Genomic DNA, 18,880 nt, shown 5'->3' with positions numbered 1-18,880 from the left:
TATATAGTTATTGTTTAACAAAAGGGACCATGGGGAATAGACGGGCTCCGCAGGAGACTGGGCACTCTAAAAGAAAGATTAGGTACTATCTGGTGTGCACTGGCTCCTCCCACTGTGACCCTCCTCCAGACCTCAGTTAGGATACTGTGCCCGGAAGAGCTGACACCTACCAGCCACACCAATCACACCGTATAACTCGTGATACTATACCCAGTTAACAGTATGAAATATAACTGAGCCTCTCAACAGATGGCTCAACAATAACCCTTTGTTAGGCAATAACTATATACAAGTATTGCAGACAATCCGCACTTGGGATGGGCGCCCAGCATCCACTACGGACTACGAGAAATAGATTTACCGGTGAGTAAAATCTTATTTTCTCCGACGTCCTAGTGGATGCTGGGAACTCCGTAAGGACCATGGGGATTATACCAAAGCTCCCAAACGGGAGGGAGAGTGCGGATGACTCTGCAGCACCGAATGAGAGAACTCAAGGTCCTCCTCAGCCAGGGTATCAAATTTGTAGAATTTAGCAAACGTGTTTGCCCCTGACCAAGTTGCAGCTCGGCAAAGTTGTAAAGCCGAGACCCCTCGGGCAGCCGCCCAAGATGAGCCCACTTTCCTCGTGGAATGGGCTTTTACTGATTTAGAATGCGGCAATCCAGCCGCAGAATGCGCCAGCTGAATTGTGCTACAAATTCAGCGAGCAATAGTCTGCTTAGAAGCAGGAGCACCTATTTTGTTGGGTGCATACAGGATAACAAGCGAGTCAGTTTTCCTGACTCCAGCCGTCCTGGAAATACAATTTTTTAAGGCCCTGACTACGTCCAGTAACTTGGAATCTTCCAAATCCCTAGTAGCCGCAGGCACTACAATAGGTTGGTTCAAGTGAAAAGCTGATACCACCTTAGGGAGAAACTGGGGACGAGTCCTCAATTCTGCCCTATCCATATGGAAAATCAGATAAGGGCTTTTACATGACAAAGCCCGCCAATTCTGACACACGCCTGGCCGAAGCCAAGGCCAATAACATGACCACTTTCCACATGAGATATTTCAAATCCACAGTTTTAAGTGGCTCAAACCAATGTGATTTTAGGAAACTCAACACCACGTTGAGATCCCAAGGTGCCACAGGAGGCACAAAAGGGGGCTGAATATGTAGCACTCCCTTTACAAATGTCTGAACTTCAGGCAGTGAAGCCAGTTCTTTCTGGAAGAAAATCGACAGAGCCGAAATCTGGACCTTAATGGAACCCAATTTTAGGCCCATAGTCACTCCCGACTGTAGGAAGTGCAGAAAACGACCCAGCTGAAATTCCTCTGTTGGGGCCTTCCTGGCCTCACACCACGCAACATATTTTCGCCAAATACGGTGATAATGGTTTGCGGTTACTTCTTTCCTGGCTTTTATCAGCGTAGGAATGACTTCCTCCGGAATGCCCTTTTCCTTTAGGATCCGGAATTCAACCGCCATGCCGTCAAACGCAGCCGCGGTAAGTCTTGGAACAGACAGGGCCCCTGCTGTAGCAGATCCTGTCTGAGCGGTAAAGGCCATGGGTCCTCTGATATCATTTCTTGAAGTTCTGGGTACCAGGCTCTTCTTGGCCCATCCGGAACCACGAGTATTGTTCTTACTCCTCGTTTTCTTATTATTCTCAGTACCTTTGGTATGAGAGGCAGAGGAGGGAATACATACACCGACTGGTACACCCACGGTGTCACTAGAGCGTCCACAGCTATTGCCTGAGGGTCCCTTGACCTGGCGCAATATCTCTCTAATTTTTTGTTTAGGCGGGACGCCATCATGTCCACCTGTGGCCTTTCCCAACGGTTTACCAACAGTTGGAAGACTTCTGGATGAAGTCCCCACTCTCCCGGGTGTAGGTCGTGTCTGCTGAGGAAGTCTGCTTCCCAGTTGTCCACTCCCGGAATGAACACTGCTGACAGTGCTAAGACGTGATTTTCCGCCCATCGGAGAATCCTTGTGGCTTCTGCCATCGCCATCCTGCTTCTTGTGCCGCCCTGTCGGTTTACATGGGCGACTGCCGTGATGTTGTCTGATTGGATCAGTACCGGCTGGTTTTGAGCAGAGGCCTTGCCAGACTTAGGGCATTGTAAATGGCCCTCAGTTCCAGAATATTTATGTGTAGGGACGACTCCTGACTTGACCAAAGTCCTTGGAAATTTCTCTGCGGCCCTCTTGAAGATGAGCACTCTGCAGCCACCACAGTAGAGATACCCTGGTCCTTGGAGACAGGGTTATCAGCCGATGCATCTGAAGATGCGATCCCGACCACTTGTCCAAGAGGTCCCACTGAAAGGTTCTTGCATGGAACCTGCCGAATGGAATTGCTTCGTAAGAAGCTACCATTTTCCCAGGACTCGTGTGCAGTGATGCACCGATACCTGTTTTGGTTTCAGGAGGTCTCTGACTAGAGATGACAGCTCCTTGGCTTTCTCCTGCGGGAGAAACACTTTTTTCTGTTCTGTGTCCAGAACCATCCCCAGGAACAGTAGGCGTGTGGTAGGAACCAGCTGTGACTTTGGAATGTTTAGAATCCATCCGTGCTGTTTTAGCACTTACCGAGATAGTGCTACTCCGACCAACAACTGCTCCTTGGACCTCGCCTTTATAAGGAGATCGTCCACGTACGGGATAATTAAAACTCCCTTTTTTCAAATGAGTATCATCATTTCTGCCATTACCTTGGTAAAGACCCTCGGTGCCGTGGACAATCCAAACGGCAGTGTTTGGAATTGGTAATGGCAATCCTGTACCACAAATCTGAGGTACTCCTGGTGAGGATGGTAAATGGGGACATGTAGGTAAGCATCCTTGATGTCCAGGGATACCATGTAATCCCCCTCCTCCAGGCTTGCAATAACCGCCCTGAGCGATTCCATCTTGAACTTGAATTTTTTTATGTATGTGTTCAAGGATTTCAAATTTAAAATGGGTCTCACCGAACCGTCCGGTTTCGGTACCACAAACAGTGTGGAATAGTAACCCCGTCCTTGTTGAAGTAGGGGCACCTTGACTATCACCTGCTGGGAATACAGCTTGTAAATTGCCTCTAGCACAGCCTCCCTGCCTGAGGGAGTTGTCGGCAAGGCAGATTTGAGGAAACGGCGGGGGGGAGACGCCTCGAATTCCAGCTTGTACCCCTGAGATACTACTTGAAGGATCCAGGGATCCACCTGTGAGCGAGCCCACTGATCGCTGAAATTTTTGAGGCGGCCCCCCACCGTACGTGGCTACGCCTGTGGAGCCCCCGCGTCATGCGGTGGACTCAGAGGAAGCGGGGGAAGAATTTTGATTCTGGGAACTGGCTGACTGGTGCAGCTTTTTCCCTCTTCCCTCGTCTCTGTGCAGAAAGGAAGCGCCTTTGACCCGCTTGCTTTTCTGAAGCCGAAAGGACTGTACCTGATAATACAGTGCTTTCTTAGGCTGTGAAGAAACCTGAGGTAAAAAAAAAATTCTTCCCAGCTGTTGCTGTGGATACGAGGTCCCAGAGACCATCCCCAAACAATTCCTCACCCTTATAAGGCAGAATCTCTATGTGCCTTTTAAAGTCAGCATCACCTGTCCAGTGTCGGGTCTCTAATACCCTCCTGACAGAATGGACATTGCATTAATTATGGATGCCAGCCGGCAAAATATCCCCCTGTGCATCCCTCATATATAAGACGACGTCTTTAATATGCTCTTATGTTCGCAAAATAGTATCCCTGTTTGACAGGGTCACAGACCACGCTGCAGCAGCACTATCTGCAGGTCTCAGTCTAGTACCTGAGTGTGTAAATACAGACTTCAGGATAGCCTCCTGCTTTTTATCAGCAGGTACCTTCAAAGTGGCCGTATCCTAAGACAGCAGTGCCACCTTTTTTGACAAACGTGTGAGCGCCTTATCCACCCTAGGGGATATCTCCCAGCGTAACTTATCCTCTGGCGGGAAAGGGTACGCCATCAGTAACTTTTTAGAAATTACCAGTTTCTTATCGGGGGAACCCACGCTTTTTCACACACTTCATTCACTCATTTGATGGGGGAACAAAACACTGCCTGCTTTTTCTCCCCAAACATAAAACCCTTTTTTAGTGGTACTTGGGTTAATGTCAGAAATGTGTAACACATTTTTTATTGCCGGGATCATGTAACGGATGTTCCTAGTGGATTGTGTATATGTCTCAACCTCGTCGACACTGGAGTCAGACTCCGTGTCGACATCTGTGTCTGCCATCTGAGGTAGCGGGCGTTTTTGAGCCCCTGATGGCCTTTGAGACGCCTGGGCAGGCGCGGGCTGAGAAGCCGGCTGTCCCACAGCTGTTACGTCATCCAGCCTTTTATGTAAGGAGTTGACACTGTCGGTTTATACCTTCCACCTATCCATCCACTCTGGTGTCGGCCCCACAGGGGGCGACATCACATTTATCGGCATCTGCTCTGCCACCTCATCAAACGTGTCGACACAGCCGTACCGACACACCACACACACAGGGAATGCTCTGACTGAGGACAGTACCCCACAAAGCCCTTTGGGGAGACAGAGAGAGAGTATGCCAGCACACACCAGAGCGCTATATAATGTAGGGATTAACACTATATTGAGTGAATTTTTCCCAATAGCTGCTTGTATATACAATATTGCGCCTAAATTTAGTGCCCCCCCCCCTCTTTTTAACCCTTTGAGCCTGAAAACTACAGGGGAGAGCCTGGGGAGCTTTCTTCCAGCTGCACTGTGAAGAGAAAATGGCGCCAGTGTGCTGAGGGAGATAGCCCCGCCCCTTTTTGCAGACTTTTCTCCCGCTTTTTTATGGATTCTGGCAGGGGTATTTATCACATATATAGCCTCTGGGACTATATATTGTGATTATTTTGCCAGCCAAGGTGTTTTTATTGCTGCTCAGGGCGCGCGCGCGCGCGCGCCCCCCCCCCCCCCCCCCCCCCAGCGCCCTGCACCCATCAGTGACCGGAGTGTGAGGTGTACATGAGGAGCAATGGCGCACAGCTGCAGTGCTGTGCGCTACCTTGGTGAAGACTGAAGTCTTCTGCCGCCGATTTTCCGGACCATCTTCGTGCTTCTGGCTCTGTAAGGGGGACGGCGGCGCGGCTCCGGGAACGAACACCAAGGACGGGTCCTGCGGTCGATCCCTCTGGAGCTAATGGTGTCCAGTAGCCTAAGAAGCCCAAGCTAGCTGCAAGCAGGTAGGTTCGCTTCTTCTCCCCTTAGTCCCTCGATGCAGTGAGCCTGTTGCCAGCAGGTCTCACTGTAAAATAAAAAACCTAAAATAAACTTTTTCTAGGAGCTCAGGAGAGCCCCTAGTGTGCATCCAGCTCGGCCGGGCACAGAAATCTAACTGAGGTCTGGAGGAGGGTCATAGTGGGAGGAGCCAGTGCACACCAGATAGTACCTAATCTTTCTTTTAGAGTCCCCAGTCTCCTGCGGAGCCCGTCTATTCCCCATGGTCCTTACGGAGTTCCCAGCATCCACTAGGACGTCAGAGAAAAACACATTACCCAATCAATCATAGCCATGCTATAAGCACATAACGTGCTCACTTACAGTGATGCGCCTGAAAATGAAGGAACCTATGTGTTCTTTGCCTGTCAGCCAAACAGCGGCCACTACCGTGGGTGGTCTTTTTCTTAGCCAATCAGTGGCCTGTTCCCACAGTAAGCCCACCCTACAAGTATAATTAACATAATGTGCCCCCTGCCAAGAGCTAAAAAACATAATATGCCCCAACATGTACTGCCACCATCTGTATGATCCTTACTGTCTCCCCATAGGAATGCTTCTGGCAGGCAGCATTACATCTACAATGCTGCCAAGATTTAAGTGCTCCACATGTCACCCTGCCAAGATTTAAGTGCTCCACATGTCACCAAGGCAATAGCCCGGCCCGCTCCTTGTGCATGTCCGACATTGGCTTAGCACCTAGAGGTATCCATACCACAGAAGTCCCATCTCATGTTGTTGCACATGCACGTAAACCACCATCACAGTACCCCCCTCGGGACTTGTGCCTAGGGCACCCCTCCACCACACCCCCACCCTAGATGCTCACTCACCTTCTCCATGCAGGGCTGGTGCAGTGTGTCTTCAGATCTCTTGGCTGCCTCATGGTCCCACTGCCCATACCATGCTTACATGTTCTGTTGTGTACAGCTGTGGTAGCACCTTTAAGTGACAGCAGCCCCAAAACCGGGAATGTATGGAAGCCCTATAAAAGTGCCCATTTTACTAGAAAAATAGTAGCAATGGTGACCGATCGCTACCACATAATGCATACCTCCAACATCACCCTCTCCAGGAGGGACGAAATGCTCTGCTTCTGGACATTTTTCTTAATTTTGGATTGAACAGATTAATGGGTAAAAATGGTGTTTAAGCACAGGTGCCGGCAATCATAGATTGAGCAAGAAATCCAGAAGCAGAGCATTATGTCCCTCCTGAAGAGGGTCATACACTAGCAATCTACAGCCCAAATTAATAAGTGAAATCCAACATGCTAGACTAGCTGATTCACTTATTCCCCCCATTTTTTTTTTTTTACACAATCTACAAAGTGCAGAATTGCCCTAAATAATTGTCCATTTGAGTCTCACTTTGCAGCTCATGGAACGCTCTAATTCCAACAGCCCTATGTGTTGTATATGTACAGTATACATTATGCATGCGCTGTTCATCTCAATCCAATGCAGTTAAGGATGAAAAACAAATTTCCTCAAGTGTTTTGTTCTTATTCAAAAGTAACGTTTAGAAAGCTACTTCAGCAGTATAATCTTCATGTCCACCATTTGTGTTGCAATTCTGCAAAACGTTGCTCCTCGCTATATATTGGTAAAAATCACTCTTCATGGAATAAACAGAACTGGAACAAAGACAGTCTATTCAGTCTACTGTGTGGTTGCGGTACGACTTGGAACACTTCAGGCTGCATTCCACCAGCAAAACATAACAATTTCAGTGCCAAATTCAAAATGAGGATAACACGTCACAGAACTGATTTACAAATGTTGCTCATTTTCTTTTTATGACCCAATGCCATTTACCCATTACACAGAATGCCATCTACCCATTACACAGAATGCCATTAATCCATTATACAGAAATGCGTTTTATTTTGAAGTAGCTAATGTTCATCTCTCGTAAAAAAAATAATTTGGGGCATCATTTTTCACATTGAAACAATTGAAGCCATTTGGGACTCTTCCATATCCTCCATAACGTCAAATATAGAAAGACGACATCTCGGGACTGAAGAGACAGGAACACTACCCGCATCTTTCAATTTATCCAATACACCTACCACCAGATAGAGGAAAGAATAACCTGCTCTCCTGACCGAGTTAAAGCAATAAAAAGATGATCCCCAAACACCCCAATCTATACATTTAAAGTCGCTCCTAGTGCTACATTTGATTAACAAGTCGCTCAACACAATAATATTCAGCAACATCGAAATAAACATTTTCTTTATATTTTTTTTTTTAGTCTACATCGTAAGTTTCCCGTGTCACTTAATGAAAACTCTGCAAAACAGATTTCTGTATCACAGCCAGTTATGCATTACAGATAATTTGGCTTGCAAAGAAAAGTAAAAATCAGAAACGTAAAAAGTAACCAAGATGTCGCCTGTGTGTGTTCTTCTGCAGATTCACTGATAAATGTTACGGAGATTTGGAATGCCTTTGATATCCCATTACCACAGGCTATTGGCATCAATAGTTTAAATAACCTAAATGCACGGAATGAGGCAGATTATATATTGCAGTGGTTTGTTAAACAACAACTTTACACTAACCTGTTAGTGGATGGGTTTTCTATTTATTAAATATTCTAAAATAGGATAGATGAGACATAACAACACACTTGTAGTCTTATAACCTAGCACTCCGACAATTACCTGATGCAACAGTTGAATTTACTTATGCAATACCATAATGATTTTTTTTTTTTTTTTAAGAAAACACCAATACATTTATTCTCTGTGTAAGACAATGGCGTCCCATGTAGTAGACTATTCAGGTTCTAGACTAGGTCTGTTCTAGACCATGTGGCATCAAGGGCGAATGTTTCCCCTTGCCGCCACCCCCCCATTCCAAACAGGGACAGTGAGCACAAAGGAGCGTAGCCAATGAATAGTAGTGTCCGTCAGTCACACTACACTATATACCTCTTATACACAACATGGATTTTACAATCAGCATACTTGCAGGAAGTGCATGTCAAAACAGAAAATACGAGAGCTTCTACTTCCCATTCACAACACAGGCACTTGATAAACGATGATTCAGGGGCAGGCCCAAAAACTGCCTGTTCCATAGCCACATCTGTTCGTAAATTGTGTGTGGGATTATTAAAAAGTTTTGGAATAAGTTGCTATTTTATTTAAAATAATATTTTACACCTACGGCTCACACTAGATCCCTTAGCTTTATTGTGTGAAAATATCCGGACTGGCATCTAGTTGCAGATAATGCAAAATGTAAGCCTTTTGTCACGTTGGTGGTTACTTTGGCAAAATACACTATTTGCTAAATTGAATTTCCAGTAATAGATCCAATGTCCACAGTGATCTACAAACTGCAAGGTCTCATGTATTATAATAGACCGTACACTCTCCTGGATATGGAAAAGGGGGTGATCCAATGCCCATCACCAGTGTTTCAATTATTCAAGTCAACTGGTTCCTTTATAGGCAATAATCAATAACACTTTCAGGGGGACATTTACTAAGCAGTGATAAGAGCGGAGAAGTGAGCCAGTGGAGAAGTCAGCACTGAAGTAACATCTATAATTTGCATACTATAAAATGATACAAAGCTGCTGATTGGTTGATGGGGCATTTTCTCCACTGGCTCACTTCTCCGCTCTTATCACTGCTTAGTAAATATCCCCCTTAGCTTCTTGGGCAAAACAGGATCCTTGGTCAATAAATCTTGAGCTTCTTGCAAGTGTACAGTATACTTTCTCCCCCACCCCCCTTTTTTTTTTTTATACAGATTCATGTTAATCAGGATAGTAGTTTTACACACTATGTGATTTGTTCTATAATTATCTTGTTTTAAGAGCGGGGGCAGTGTGGAGTCTGTGTATGGTCCCCACTTCTCACACCAATACATGCGCCAAACAAACTAGAGCTTTTTCTTTTTTCCTGGGGATTCCAGCCTCTGTGGAAAGGTAAAAATAGTCCATGGGTGCAGTGTGAGCAATGTGGGATCCTTTGCTCATCAGAAAAAGGTATACAACTTCCAACACAATTAACAAAAGTACGACATACCAAGGATTCCGATCTGGTTCATCTACATATGTTTAGGTCACACCTCATACACAAAATCATTTCTTATGGGTGAGCCATACAGTAACTTTTGTGTAAATGGTTATATAAGCACAGAGTAACACCTATCACTAATATTTAAAAATCCAAGCGGAGGCCGCGCTGGCAGCTCATCCTGGATCAACTTAAAACAAAAGCACAAAGATGATTTCTATGTCAGCACGAACATGTTTCTCCATGCATGTTATCAGAACATTACAGAGCACAGTGCCAAACATAACAAACCAGTAAATAGTGAAACAATAAATAAAATGATTAAGATAATATCTAAATCAAACAGAATAATCAAATTCCATAGCACTTAAATTAAAGTGGACTGCCATGTTTAGGGAGAATCCCATTCAATTCCTTTAACCTTCATACAACTCAAAATGAAATCATGTATAACGGATTGCTATTGATTTATACTGCAACCATTTGTTTTATGCTCCCATTCACTCTGCAATGTGTAAACGCTACTTTGTGCACAGACAACACTGCACATAACACAAGCAGTGCCAGTTACTGCAAAGTGTTGAGGATATTAAAACGGTGCCAGTGGCCAAGACCTCTGCTGGCTGCTCACCAAGTACAGTAGATGCATTTACAAATACAGTCAACACATGTAAGCGAACAGTGCTGAAATTAGTATAAAAATGTTCTGGAGTTCATACATAATATCCAACGTTTCCACTGTGTAACACTATGTGAGAAATGACATGACCCAAAGTATAACATTACCAGTGACTATGTTGTATATCCACTCACCAATACTGGGTTGCTGGTTTACCATGGGAGGAGAGGACACTCTGACAGTAACTACATTCTTGCTTAGACTTCCTCGCCTCAGCTGACTGGACTGGAGCCTTGCTCTGGCCGTGGAGACGGGTTGGGAGGTTGCATTCCTCAGGCAGGACAACAGCTCCTTGTGCAAGGTCTTGCTGGGAGTAGGTGACTTTGCAGAAAAAGGCTGGAAAAAAATAAAATTAAAAATGAATACCAGTTATTTATATAGCGTACACATATTCCACAGCGCTTTACAGAGCATATTTTGGCCTTTCACATCAGTAACTGCCCCAGTGGAGCTTACAGTCTAAATTCCCTACCACATGCACACGCTTACACACTAGGGTTAATTTTTTTAGTTAACCTACCAGTATATTTTTGGATTGTGGGAGGAAACCCACGCAAGTACAGGGAGAACATACAAACTCCACACAGTTAGGACCATGGTGGGAATTGAACCCATGACGCCAACATAGCCAAAATTGAGCTGCATGCACATACGGCAGAGGGGGTCGTTAACGACCTCCGGGAACGAGCATCAGCAGTCATTTGCAGCATACACAATTTTAGCCAATATCGCTCAGAAGAACGAAAATGAGCTTGGCTAAAATATCGCACAGTGTGTATGCACCTTACACAGTATACACAAGTATTTTTTTTTTTTATTACCAGCTATTTATATAACACATATTCCGCAGCGCTTTACAGAGAGTATTTTGCCATTCACATCAGTCCCTGCCCCAGTGGATCAATCTATACTGCCTACCACATACCCACACTGACGCTGGGGTTAATCTCTTGTTTGGAACCAATTAACCTACCAGTATATTTTTGGCTTGTGGGAGGAAACCAGAGTACCAGGAGGAAACCCACGCAAGTGCGGGGAGAATATACAGACTCCACAGTTAGGGCTATGGTGGGAATTGAAGCCAGGACCTCAGTGCTGTGAGGCAGTAATGCTAACCATTACACCATCCATGCCGGTGTTCACTCAGAATTCTGTGCATTCATTTACTCATACTGTATGCTGGGAACATAAGTAAAATACAAGAAAACAGACATATGCTTTAGATATTGTCACCACTTTCTATGTGCCTTGTACTGGAATTACACATTATACCAAAAGAAAAGTGATTTGTTTTTAGGTTTATATTCACCCCTGACAAACACGATGCTACCAAATAAGTGATCTAAAAAGGAAATGTCACTGTAAACCACACTTTCCATTTTGATCTCCAGCTACTGTACATGTACTATAGTTAAAACTGTAGTAAAAAATAAGAAACACTACACTATATAGCAACGCGACCCACAAGTGCATACACACTTGCCGACGCTGGTAGTGACGGAGGCAGCCATGCTGCATTCGGAAGCATGGCCCTCGCTAGCTATGTCTTCTGTTGGCCCTATGGATATCACGGACAATGCGCGTGGGTGTGATAAGTCAGCAGCATAGCAGGTACACACTAGACGATGTACACAATATGTCGGTCTGAATCACTGGTTGGAAGGACACACAGTCTAGTCTACTCTGAACCCAGCTTTAGAGTGACATCACTTTACTCGGCACCCAGGACAGGATGTTTAGGGGGAATACAGTACCACTTATTCAATTCATTTAAATTTCATGCCACACAAAATTAAATAAAGTATACATGGTACAAGATACATCACAGTAGCTACAATTTTGGGGGTAATACTACAACTGGGTATTAAAATCAAACAAATACTCACCAACCAATGTCATTATTCTAGATGGCTCCAGTGAGACAGTGGACAGAAAAATATTAAGGGGTTCAGATTTAATAAGCCATGGTAAATTACCGCAGCTAGTGGATCCTCACTAAACAAACAGTGCCATTTAGATGGGATTTTTAGACACCCAAAACAATGGCGTTCCTCCCTGTGTGTTTTCGCCAGAAAATGTGATGATATTTTGTGTGTGTGAAAAAAAGATCCCAAACTAGGCTTTTATTGAATTGCCGGGAAAAAAACATTGGGCAAAATGACAATTAACCATTTGCTCTTAAACACTGGAAAATGTTCAAAAGCAGTCATTAAGACAAATTTGTTAATCAAACGGATTTAATCAAGTTGTCTGAATGACCATTTTTGTTTGATTTTCAGTGTTTAAGAGCACATGGCCGTAAGCTCCACACATCAGCAGATTTTCATTCCAAGCAGCCAACTAGAAAGATAATCTTTAGGTACATGGCCAGTTTAGCAAACAGCATAAATATCGTCTATAAGAGACTGTGGCATGTCTCACTTCACCTGCAGCGGTCTCTGGCCACATTCACAATTACAGATTTGCTACCAGTCTTTAAGAACAAATAACATACAGCGTTCAAATCAAGCACTAGGCGGGGTGATTATCTTATTGCCATAGAAAACTGGCCTCCACGATAGCATCATAGCTGAAACCCCTCTGCATTTTGACGTCTTTTTTTTTCCGAGCAATCTAATTTCAGACGAAAACACAAGTTCACGGACCTATCAAATTCTATGCAGGTCTATAAAAAAAAAATCCCTGATAAGTGCCAATGTCGGGTTGACTTCGGGTCTAATGAGTCGGCTATAAATTACCACAGACAATTGAGAATAAGGAACATTTTGCCATAGGGCATCCTGCTTTGCGCATTGTAAAAAAACAAAAACACATACCGGAGGAACTGCAATGATAGCCCATAATGATATTAAATAGGAAGACACCATGGTATAGTGGATGGATTTTCACATATTAGAAATGTGGCTTTATTCCAATTAGCTGGAAACACTTCTGCATCAGGATACCAAATAAGAGACAAAAAAGTCTTAAATCAACAATATAACATTTATGACAATGCAACCCTGATTAGGGGTTAAAGTGCCATTTGTGAGGTAAAAGTTGTTGTAATTAAAGTTATAACTCTATACTGAGAGAAACAAATGTTAAATATTTATGAATATATATGGAATATCCTGCAGCACTCAAGCAGACAGTCTACGATTATAGTAACATACTTTAGTTAGTCCTATGCCGTTTGGGGGTCTAACCCTGTCGTCAGGGACAAAGCGTCAAATTGATTATTTTTTTTCTCTCCACTATTGAACAGAGTACCATGCTGATGTTTTTTTGTGGTGGTAATGTATACCTTTTTTAGCAACCCCTAAAAAATGGGATCCTTAATGTCAATTGAACCTAGCATTTCTAATTCTATTAGAAAAACGTGTGTTTTGCCGTAATGCAAAACATGAGGCAGATAAAGTAATTTGGTTTAGATTTTTGGATTCGGGAGGGGGGGTGGGGGGGTGGAGTTACCTTAGGGGTTTAAATTTCATGGTGATTCCTTAATAAACACCTGTGATACTTCAAATAAACTGGATAAAGAAGCCACGATTAGCTAATAATGTAATAAGTTGAAAATCAATAATTTAATCAACTACAGTAATTGTCAGCCAACTAAAAAAGTGTTTGCAGAAATCTGAGATAGGCGGTGGACACCCCTGGTTGAACGGACATGGAATGACCCACTAATACTTTAATTTACACTTAACTGATAAGCACCATTGAAATGTATGTATATACACAGAAGTGGCCAGTGAGGAAACACTCTAGCAAATCCTCTCATTCCTAGCTGTCAATCACCCAGTGGGTGATTGCCAGTGGGCGGAGCCTTACCTCACTGCAGGGTATAAAATAGCTGTCAGTTACAGCTGACAGCCAGTCTGGTGATTTCTTTCTCTAGCAATTGCCTCCCCTGTGACCTGGTTGCCATAGCTGTAAACATCTGAGCTGGAAACATGCAGCCAGGCACAGGGGCGTGTAAAGCCAGAGAGGGAGCAGGGAAGCATGGCCGGAGCCACAGCTGCCAGCCTGCAGCTCCCCCCTGTGCTTACATCCTGCTAATAGTGCTGCTGCAGTAGAGCTGTAAACAGGCAACGGCAGTGAGCAGTGGGAGAGTGGTGCCAGGATGAGTTCTGGTGCTGGCTGCCTGAGCATACCCTACAACATTTTACACATAAAAAGCAGTACAAATTGGCCATGGGTAAAGGAGGCGTGGCCACATCCCTTTTCCTATACTTTTAATGGAAGTTTGGAAAGCCAAAAATCGGTACAGACCATTAAAAAAAAAAAAAAAAAAAAAAAAAAAAAAAAAGGTACTGTACCTGCTAAAAGGTACAGTTGGAGGGTATGCGTGAGTAGATGAGACAGCTGGGCAGCTGCGGCAGAGAGTGTCCCAGTGCTGAAAATGTAAGTTATGGTAAGAACTTACCATTGATAATGGTATTTCTCCTAAGTCCACAAGATCCACAGGATAACAATGGGATATGATGAAGCGACAGCGGATTTCCACCAATCGGTCAAAGCTTTTCCGGTCTCCCAGCATGCAACGGGCCCGTCCATATATCCCCACCTCCTTGCTCAGGCAAATCAGTTGTATTCCAAAGCACAAGGCAGGAGTATCATAGATAGCCCTAACAGGCGATAAGAACACACATGCACACCTTTCCGTACAAGAAGGAAGAGGTTAGTGAGTAAAAGGATCCTCAAATCAGGTGCGTCAGAGTGGGATCCCTGTGGACTTAGGAGAAATACAGTTATCAACGGTAAGATCTTACCGTAACATTTCTCTGGCAGGGTCCACAGGTTATCCACAGGATAACAATGGGATTTCCCAAAGCAATTTAGTGGTGGGGACGCTCCTGATTGGACAGGAGAATCCTTCGCCCGAATTCAGTGTCATGAGAGGCAAAGGTATCCAAGGCATAATGTCTAATGAATGTGTTAATGGAAGACCATGTGGCTGCCTTACATATCTGTTGTGCTGCCCATGAAGGACCTACCTTACGAGTAGAGTGAGCAGAGACATTAGCCAGAGCAGGGAGATCAGCTTGAGCATATGCTTCTAAAATTGCCAGTGTCTGCTTATCAGCAGGCCATCCTCTCCTGTGAAATCCGTAAAGAATGAAGAGAGAATCTGTCTTTCTGATGGCACTGGTACGATCCTCGTAGATCCTTAATGCACGGACTATGGGGGTAATTCCAAGTTGATCGCAGCAGGATTTTTGATAGCAATTGGGCAAAACCATGTGCACTGCAGGGGAGGCAGATATAACATGTGCAGAAAGAGTTAGATTTGGGTGGGTTATTTTATTTCTGTGCAGGGTAAATACTGACTGCTTTATTTTTACACTGCAATTTAGATTGCAGATTGAACACACCACACCCAAATCTAACTCTCTCTGCACATGTTATATCTGCCTCCCCTGCAGTGCACATGGTTTTGCCCAATTGCTAACAAAAATCCTGCTGCGATCAACTTGGAATTGGTATCCATTCACATGGTCGACCATGTTATGGTCGACAGTCATTAGGTCGACCACTATTGGTCGACATTGACATGGTCGACGTGGACACATGGTCGACGCATGAAAATGTTCGACGCATGAAAGGTCGACACATGAAAGGTCGACATGAGTTTAACTTTTTTTTCCTTTTGGGGAACTTTTCCATACTTTACGATCCACGTGGACTACGATTGGAACGGTAATCTGTGCCGAGCGAAGCGGTAGCGGAGCGAAGGCACCATGCCCGAAGCATGGGGAGAGAAGAGAGCCATGCGAGGGGACGCGGTGCACTAATTGGGGTTCCCAGTCACTTTACGCAAAAAACGACACCCAAAAAGTTAAAAAACGCATGTCGACCTTTTCATGTGTCGACCTTTCATGTGTCGACCATGTGTCCATGTCAATGTCGACCAATAGTGGTCGACCTAATGACTGTCGACCATAACATGGTCGACCATTCATACCGGAACCCTTGGAATTACCCCCCATGTCCAGCGATGCATCTCCCGCTGGCTCGGTACCTGGAAAGCCGGGAGTACAATTTCTTCATTGACGCGGAATTTAGACACCACCTTCGGAAGATACCCAGATCTAGTTCTGAGAACTGCTTTATCTGGATAAAAAATAAATCAGAAATGGGGAATGCCCCTAAATCTGATACTCTTCTAGCTGACTCCATAGCCAGTAGAAAGAGAACTTTAGCTGTCAACCATTTAAGATCCATTTTATTAAGTGGTTCAAACGGGGCAACTTGAAGGGCTTTCAGGACTAAATTTAAGTCCCAAGGCACTGTAGGCGGAACAAAAAGGAGGTTGAATGCGTAGCATTCCCTGGAAAAAAGTACGAACATTCTGTAAATTGGCAATTTTCTTTTGGAACCATACAGTCAATGCTGATACTTACACTCTCAAGGAAGCCACCTTCAAACCTTTAGACCCTGGAAACTCTGAAAGACTTAGGGTCCACTTTCCATTCACTGCATCAATGAATATAGGTTTGCCATATTTGGTGATAAATGTGAGCCGAGGAAGGTCTCTTTGCTCTGAGCATAGTTTTAATTAACTGTTGTGAGAATCCTCTTGACTTCAGGATAGAGGTTTCAAGAGCCACACCGTCAAAGACAGTCGATCCAGATGTATGTGATAACAAGGACCCAGCATCAGTAGATCTGGACGTTGAGGGAGCAGAAGTGGAACATCCAGCGACACCCTCTGCAGATCTAGGTACCAATGTCTTCTGGGCAAAGCCGGAGCTATTCGTATCACGGCACCTTTTCCTTGCTTTATCTTTCTCACCACCCTGGGTAATAGGGTGATTGGAGGAAACACATAAGCCAGAAGAAAATCCCATCTCACCGACAGAGCATCCACAAAGATCGCTCTGGGATCCTCTGTTTCTGACCCGTATGTGAGCACTTTGTTGTTCAGACGGGACGCCAGGAGATCTCTCTGGCAACCCCCACTTGTCTACTAGAGTCTGGAAGACCTCCGGGTCTTCCAGACTTTAGTAGACCCCATTCGCCTGAATGGCGTGTCGACTGAGAAAGTCCACTTGCCAGTTTATGACTCCCGGAACGAACACTGCAGACAAGGCTGGATGATGAAGTTCTGCCCACTTTAGTATGTGACTTACCTCCTTCATCGCTTTTCGGGTGTGAGTTTCTCATTGATGCTTGAGGTATGTCACTGCTGTCGCATTGTCCGAGCGGATCTGGACTGGTTTTCCCCGAAGAATGTCCTTTGCCTGAATCAGTGCCATGTATATGGCCCGAAATTCCAATAAGTTTATTGACAAGCAACTTTCTTCCTTGGTCCATTGCCCCTGAAAACACAACCTTCCTGACACTGCTCCCCATCCCTGGAGACTGGCATCTGTCACCAGAATTTCTCAATCTGATATCCAAAAGGGTCTCCCCTTGTCCAGATGGGATGTCTGTAGCCACCAGGCTAATGACCTCCTTACTTCTATTGTAAGAAACATAGTCTGTGTTTTTATCATCTGATGCAACCCATTTCATTTGGCAAGAATCAGACGCTGCAGAGGCCTTGAGTGGAATTGTGCATACTCCACCATGTCGAATATTGACAACATCAAATCCATCACGCGCATTGCTGCGTGAATTGATACCTTTTGACTGTGAAACAAGTCCTGAATCCTTGACTGGATCTTGGATATTTTGTTCAGAGGTAAAATTACTCTCTGAAGACATGAATCCAGTACAGTCCCCAAATGAGTCATCCGTTTTGACGGAACCAGAGACTATTTTGCCCAATTCATGAGCCACCCATGGTTCTGCAGACACGTTGTCTATTGCAGATGACATAAGAGCAAATCCTGCATCTGTGCCAGGATTAAAAGATTGTCGAGGTATGGAAATATTCTTATCCCCTGCTGGCGGAGATAAACTGCCATTACCACCATAATCTTGGTAAATACTCTGGGAGCTGTGGCTAACTCAAAAGGTAGGGCGTGGAACTGAAAATGCTTTTGGAGGATAGCGAACCCTAATTAGCACTGATGGGACAGTGTATAGGAACATGTTGGTAAGCATCCTGTATATCCAGGGATACCATATAATCCCCTGGCTCCATGGGCAAAATGATGGAACGTAACGTCTTCATGTGAAACCAAGGTACACAAATGTATTTGTTCAGTACTTTGAGTTTGAGAATGGCCCGAAATGACCCATTTGGCTTCCGAACTAAAAACAGGTTAGAGTAAAAATCCTGTCCTCGTTGTGCAGGAGGAACTGGAATGACTAGTCCTGACTGAAGCAATTTCTGAACTGCTTCTAACAAAGCCCTGGTCTTCGTCTCTACCCGAGACGGTCTGGTACAAAAAAAAAAAAAAAAACAACTTTCGATGAGGGTGCTTCTTGAAGGCAAAAAATAAGAATTTACTTACCGATAATTCTATTTCTCGGAGTCCGTAGTGGATGCTGGGGTTCCTGAAAGGACCATGGGGAATAGCGGCTCCGCAGGAGACAGGGCACAAAAGTAAAGCTTTCCGATCAGGTGGTGTGCACTGGCTCCTCCCCCTATGACCCTCCTCCAAGCCAGTTAGGTACTGTGCCCGGACGAGCGTACACAATAAGGGAGGAATTTTGAATCCCGGGTAAGACTCATACCAGCCACACCAATCACACCGTACAACTTGTGATCTAAACCCAGTTAACAGTATGATAACAGCGGAGCCTCTGAAAAGATGGCTCACAACAATAATAACCCGATTTTTGTAACTATGTACAAGTATTGCAGATAATCCGCACTTGGGATGGGCGCCCAGCATCCACTACGGACTCCGAGAAATAGAATTATCGGTAAGTAAATTCTTATTTTCTCTATCGTCCTAGTGGATGCTGGGGTTCCTGAAAGGACCATGGGGATTATACCAAAGCTCCCAAACGGGCGGGAGAGTGCGGATGACTCTGCAG

The 18,880-nt window shown here is 44.6% G+C and overlaps 1 protein-coding gene across 3 annotated transcripts in view; it reads right to left on the bottom strand.

The window, feature by feature from the left end:
• Positions 1-18,880, bottom strand: part of MTUS1 (microtubule associated scaffold protein 1) — a 460,214-nt gene that overhangs the window by 192,262 nt on the left and 249,072 nt on the right. For all 3 annotated transcript variants that reach the window (XM_063920828.1, XM_063920830.1, XM_063920829.1), the window contains exon 3: positions 10,099-10,300. In XM_063920828.1, coding sequence (XP_063776898.1) covers positions 10,099-10,300 — 202 coding nt within the window. The remainder of the gene's footprint in view (positions 1-10,098; positions 10,301-18,880) is intronic.

The sequence above is a fragment of the Pseudophryne corroboree genome, chromosome 1, assembly GCF_028390025.1.
Source record: "Pseudophryne corroboree isolate aPseCor3 chromosome 1, aPseCor3.hap2, whole genome shotgun sequence".
Lineage (NCBI taxonomy): Eukaryota > Metazoa > Chordata > Amphibia > Anura > Myobatrachidae > Pseudophryne > Pseudophryne corroboree.
Note: the sequence above shows the minus strand (reverse complement) of the source record. Positions and strands in the feature narration are given on the sequence as shown.